Below are 6,427 nucleotides of genomic sequence, written 5' to 3' on the forward strand. Positions count from 1 at the left end.
GGTAAAAATGTAAATTTGTTATCTAGAGATATAAGTTAAAGATGCAATAGTTGTTATCACAATTAGTTTTGTTAGTTGTTAGGTTTAGTTAGCTTACTCATTAAGTTTTGTGCCTTGCATAAATAATCAATTGTGTAACATTATTCATTTGATGAAATACGAATTAAGTTTCCTAACAGAGATTTGGCTAGACAGGAACAGTTAGGATAGAGTATCGTTAGCTGAGGATGAGAGTATGAAGCCCACCTCTAATTCTCCAAAGCTAGTCCTATACTATAGAAGCGCGAACTTTTCGATCAAACGAATTTGGAATGATGTAATTGGACTGATCGTATGAAGCCCACCTCTAATTCTCCAAAGCTATTGATAAATGCTTTTCTTGCTAGACAAGTCATATAACATACAAAAGATTTTGACGAGCACAATTAAGGATGAGAGTTAACTCTTGCCATTTGGATCACCTCTGCAGTTACAATCTCTAGGTAAATTATCTCATTTTCTCACCCTGTGAATTTTTCTGCAAGTACTACAACAAAAAGCCTTCTTCCAAACTATATGTACTCCAATTTTGCTCAGGTAACCAGTTTTTCTTTTTTAGTTGCTAAGATCATAACGAGAGAAGGCGAAACCCGAAAATTCCCAACCTATTTCTGGGTCAATTGCTCTACTAAGAAACCGAATGCCTCCTATTTCTCGAAGGTGTAGATTTAGCCTCTTCGGGATTACCTGAACCAAGACTCTCGGATGAATCAGAGCCACTGTTCTCACCTTGTACCCCTTTGCTTGACCAAAGCTTTGCAAAAATCTTCTTCTTTGACTTCAGCAACCCTCTCATTTTACTTACCGCCGCCTTGTCAACACTGCCTTTTCCATCACCATTCCTGTCGCACGATCCCACACCACTGCTCAGCCTTAAAGAAGCTAGCTCCCCCTTTAGGGCTCTAAGCTCCTCAGCCGACGCTACTGCATCCCAATCCTCCTCCGTGTTGGTTGTTGCAGTTCTTGAGCTACCATGGGACCCACTGTTTAAATCCTTCATGCCTTTAGGTAGGTCAGGAGTGCTGCTGCCTGATGAAGCAGCAGCCCTGACTTGCTCAAAAAATAGTACCTGCACAACTACACGCAGCGGAAGTCTCTCATTTTGCACTGCATGCACACACGCATCAACAGATAACTTTTTGCAGTCCATCAGCTTGCATATCTTCTTCCTCTCGCTCTTGCTGATCCCTGGGTGCTCCTGCATAGCAAAGCAGGCCAACGTGTGAAACATATATCACCACCAACAGTTAAAAAGATAAAACACAAAAGCACGCGGGAAAACAGAATTTTTATGGCATGATCATATTTCACCACCAACTAAAATACAACGGAACAGAAAATCTGAAGCAACTTGTTTGCATCATAACATTTAAAACTTGCACAACATGAAAGACCCCAACTTTATGTCAATCAAGAGAATAAATGTATAAAACCCCTAACCTTAAGGTACATGTCAATGGCTCGGTAAAGTCCATCATGAGAAGGTCGAGAGAAACCTCTCACCATATCCGCAAGATCAACAAACTTCAACAAGGGTAGGTAGGGATCCTTTGAAATTTCAGCAAGATACCCATCAATAAGTTTTGCCACCATCAGCTTGGAAGCATCAGACAATATCCCTGGCCTTCTCACCTCCTGAAGTTGATCGCCTTCGTCTAGTGATTCAATCTCTGGACTTTGACCTTGCCTTAGAAACTCTTCTACTATTTTTTGGACTACAGTAACATCATAAACAGAAGGTTCTCCTTCCGCTGCTCGTATCAAAAGATCATTTACCGAAGCCTCTTCCAGTTGCTTCCCTATTCTCCTTACCAGCTCTCCCTTAGCCGTGTCTCCAGAGTCCACAAATATAGCTGCTTTCAACATTTTGAGCAAGAAACTACAAGAGACATTGCCTTTCTCTTCAGGCAACAGCCAGACAATTGCATCCACTGCTGATCGATGCTTTGTCATATCTCCATCCTGGATCATACCTTTACTGAAACCTGGCAACCTTCCGTAAGCATAAGCTTTCAAGCCCTCTCCGATCACTTCACCAGATAGTACCCCTTTGCTTTTAATATTCGCTAGAACACGCTTGTACAAATCAATCTCAAGCTCACACAATTCTTCAACCCACCAGTCTTTTGGAACTGGACGATTTCTGACACCATTCCAATTTGGATCATTCCCATTTTCCTCTTGGATCTTCTTCCGGTTATAGGTATAGGACCAGTCAACTTTTGAAACATCCATACAGGCCTTAGTAGCAACAGAGTCAATGCAATGGCTAACCAACTTCAGTTCCTCAGATATTGGTAAAAGAGACTTCGTAGTCTGAAGAACAATGATGGAATCCTTCCAGCTCCGGAAAATGCTAGAGCTAAGGAAGACATCAATCTTGTAAATGAGATTTCCTTTCTCGATAGACTCATGCATCCCCAGATATTCAGCCGCACAGCGAGACACAACAACATTGTAAGCATTGAGGGTGACAGTCATGCCATAACAAAACTTTGCACATATCTCAAAGGCAGCAGGGCCACCAGGAATGTCAGAAATGTAAATTTCGCCAGTGTTTGTTTCATTAGTGTTTGCAACCAACTTCTGCAAGCGAGCACTCTTTGATAGAAGAGGAAACTGCATACAACATTATCACTTTGATCAGTATCACAAAACATGTATCTGTAGATATACGGCAGATTTTCACATAAATTTTGAAAACGAAAAGAGTTGCCTTGAGAATCAACATAAGTTTGGCAAGACTATCATCATTGAATTTAAAAGTGCTTAATATATCTAGAAAGCTCAGTATCTATCTATCAAAGCTCTGTTGGTCTCTAGAAAATCATAATAATTCGTCAAGCAATTGGGTATTTGTCGAGTATCAACAGAGTAGTCTTTAATTAATGTAAATAATCATATCCCCGTAAATGTTCAGTTTATCTATATGAAACAAGTTGAGCACATGCACATTGCTTATAAGCCTTACACCTCTTTTATCTATTTCATAATTACAGTAGCTAAACATATCTGGATTTGTTCTGGATGCTTTAATATGAGTACTATAATAAATTACTGACTATAGATCCCTCCACTTGAAAATGCAACATGAAAGGTAACTGGGGAGCCGTTTGTTTCACCAAGAAATGAAAAACGACAAGAGGACTAAACAGTTTTTGGCAATCCTGATACAAGATACCATATACAGAAAAATGGACCAGATGACTACCTTATGTAGATAAAACTTTGAATCTCCAACATTAACAATGATGTCTGTTGCCAAATCTGTTGCGACATACCTGCATATAAGAATGTTTTTGTACTGTTAGTAAGGACTCTGCATATAAAAGAGCACTAATAAGAAGACCCGCATACTAAAACATTGAGATCTTGCAACGAGCAATTGAAAATCAAGCTTTTCTTCTTTTCTAAACTTTTCTTTTCAGGAGCCCAGAAATCTTTCTCCTCCCATACAAAAATACAACTCAATTGCCTGCATCCGTTCTTTCTTATATTATAACATTGCTTTATCAATGCATTTAATTTGATTAGCATTTCTAAGTTTTGTCTACATTTGACAGAACTCTATCATTTCTTACAGTATTACCCTGGTTTGGTCTAAATTATTAGCTCACAACCTCTTGCATCCTTAAATTAATGAACAATAGCTTTATAATTCGAATAACAAATTATGTGTGGTGATCTACTTATGATAGCTATAAGAGATAACCAATAAATACTAGATTGACAATAGCTCAGATTGGATAATGCCAAGGATTCAGATATTCCAAAAGAATTGATCATAGAGCAAGTGAGACACTGACAGATTCAATAAAGGTTCTCTTAAGGCGGCCGCACTAAGAGAACCAAGTTTTCGTGAACCAAAAACTAAAAAGTAAATGAGAGCAAATTTGATACCAAGTCATAGAACAAGAATAATTTTAAGCAAATAGAGTGTAGGAAAACAATGAGAATCGAAAAAAAGGACGAAAACTTACAGCCCAATTTTTAAACCAAGATGGCTACTAATGAACAAAAAAACCATTATCCATGAGGAGAAATATCCAAAATTTTCCAATGAACAAAAAAACCATCTCAAATTTAGGTGAAAAAAATTATACTTTCAGGATTTTGCAATAGGAATTATACTTTCAGGCTTTTGCATGAGTCACAATAGCCCAGCATATGATTCAAATAGATAACTGAGGAAAGATAGAGCACAGTTTTCAAAGATAGGGATAGAAGATCTCACCTAACATTATTTCCATCGGTCTGAAAAGAATCCGGCTTCGATCCAAGTTTCATAAACTTCATCTTGGCAAGCAAACAAAGCTTTTCCTCCACTTCCCTAAACGAAACTCACCCTCTACTTCACGCCCAGACCACCAAACACCCCCAACAAGAATGCATCTCAATCGAGGAAAAGTTGCTCGAAATGGAAAGGAAGGCACCAGGAGCGGGGACCAACACTTTGACCAACTTCCTAGGCTCCAAGAGAGAAAAGAAGGATCTCAAAGACAGAGGGGAGTTTATATGTATGCAAGGCAGGGGCGTATGACCGAATCTTGACACAGACCAAGGCAATCTAAGAGAGAGAAAGAAAGGGAAAGAGAAGATGGGGTTTGTGGAAATTTTTAAGAAAATGTTCTCTTGAATGGCAAGAGAGCCAAAGAAGAGGCTGTTTCCTTGGTCGGCGGCAAAGCCCACGGAGTCCGGGGGCACCAAGTCAGCCGAGGGGACATAACCAACAGACTCTGAACACTAAACAATTATCAAACACCAGAGACACTCAAGCACAAATCTGACTCCACCACACTCCCCCACTATTTCTTATATTTTCTCCTCTGATTACTCTGTTTCTTTGTTTTCCTTTTTTAAAAGCTAATTAAAGATTCATGCCACCAAGACCTCCTTGGACGCCTTCAAAGCATCAAGTTCCAAACCCAACATGTACACATCAACACCACCTATTTTCTAGATTTTTTTTGGCGTTGAAGTTTGAAAACCTGCAACCGAAAACAGCATCTCGGTATCAGTTGAAGAAACCACCACAACGGTAGACAACAAGCATCTTTTTTTATTTGGGCAAAGCACGGGAATAAATGAGAAAAGATCACACACAAAATATAAAATAAATCATTACAAAATTGGAGTAAAATCTGAGGAATCTACCAGAATATTGTCAATAGAAATTCTAGTTAAACAATGGGGCAAAAGATCATATTATGCTGCAAAAGTAAAAATCTTAGAGCCCCACATGAAGAAATAGGCAAAGGATCTCAAGGGCATGAAGAAATTGGGAAATAATCAAAAGGACAACCCCCAAAATCCACTCTCCGTGTAAAACCCCACAAAACCCAAGACCCCATTTCATCAAATCTACAGAGCTGTACAAAATCTACCAAGAAATATCACCTACTTGGCTACTTGCGATTTGAAAACAGAAAAAACCCAGTTCATTTTTTAGTGCAATCAAACAACACCACGCCTAGAAACCCCAAAAGAAAAACCAGAACCACAGAACGTGGAGAGAGAGAGAGACTCACCCAAAATCTCATGCCATCGATTCAAGCTTTTTGCTTGAGGAATCAGAAGGAGTTTCAGGGCTCAGAGGAACAGTAACAAGAGACCAAAGGGCGAGGCTTTTGAATGCTGCTGCTGTTGCACGAGCATTCAAATCTTGAGAAGCAAACCCTTACCCACCACCAAACAAACTTTCACCCAACGCAGGAAAAACAAAAACCAAAAGGGCAAAAATAACACAAAGCTCAAAAGCTACCAGCTGTTTAGTACTTCTGAGTTCCAAACCAAAATCTAAAGTCGACCCATCTCCCAAGATACTGAAAAAAAATTACCCAAATGCGAAAAAAGCAAACTTGTTATTTACTAAATGCATGATTCAGTCCTCAGAAGTAAGATACACTAACACTCTTCTTTTTGGCGCACAGACAATGTTTTTCCTTTCCTTTTCTTCTGGTTTTGCCCTACTTTAATTTGGTAGCAAAAAAAGTAGTGAGAGATTCATTGAGTTTTTTGGATGCATAATTAACACAACCAACTCACTCATTTATCTGATCACTTAGTACTACTATCTAGTAGTATTCATCTTCACTTGTATGTGAGAAGTTTTAGATTTGATTCTTGTCAAAGACAAATTTGAACTATATTATCACTAATCTATTGTGAGACTAAACTCACATCTCATCTCTAATATAAATAATATCGTTTGTTAAAAAATAAAAAATAAAAAACTCACTCACCACCTTGCACAGTAAAGCACGCCAAAACTGACAACTCTCTCTGGTTATTTTGATGCCACCATAACCCGCACTCCTCTTTATTAAATTACCCTTGCGCCCTACAACTTTAACCCACAAAAGCCATAACTTGCGAAGTGAATCTCTGT

General features: G+C 38.7%; 1 protein-coding gene across 1 annotated transcript; it reads right to left on the bottom strand.

Annotated features, from left to right (window-relative positions):
• Positions 1–347: 347 nt before the first annotated feature.
• On the bottom strand, positions 348–5,991 carry LOC126587366 (BTB/POZ domain-containing protein NPY2-like). Its single transcript, XM_050252401.1, has 5 exons — positions 5,568–5,991; positions 4,274–5,027; positions 3,251–3,320; positions 1,480–2,658; positions 348–1,237 (listed from the first exon to the last, which is right to left on the bottom strand). The coding sequence occupies exons 2-5, from the start codon at positions 4,333–4,335 to the stop codon at positions 668–670; spliced, it is 1,881 nt and encodes a 626-aa protein (XP_050108358.1). The 5' UTR covers positions 4,336–5,027; positions 5,568–5,991; the 3' UTR covers positions 348–667.
• Positions 5,992–6,427: the final 436 nt, after the last annotated feature.

This window comes from Malus sylvestris, chromosome 10 (assembly GCF_916048215.2).
Source record: "Malus sylvestris chromosome 10, drMalSylv7.2, whole genome shotgun sequence".
Lineage (NCBI taxonomy): Eukaryota > Viridiplantae > Streptophyta > Magnoliopsida > Rosales > Rosaceae > Malus > Malus sylvestris.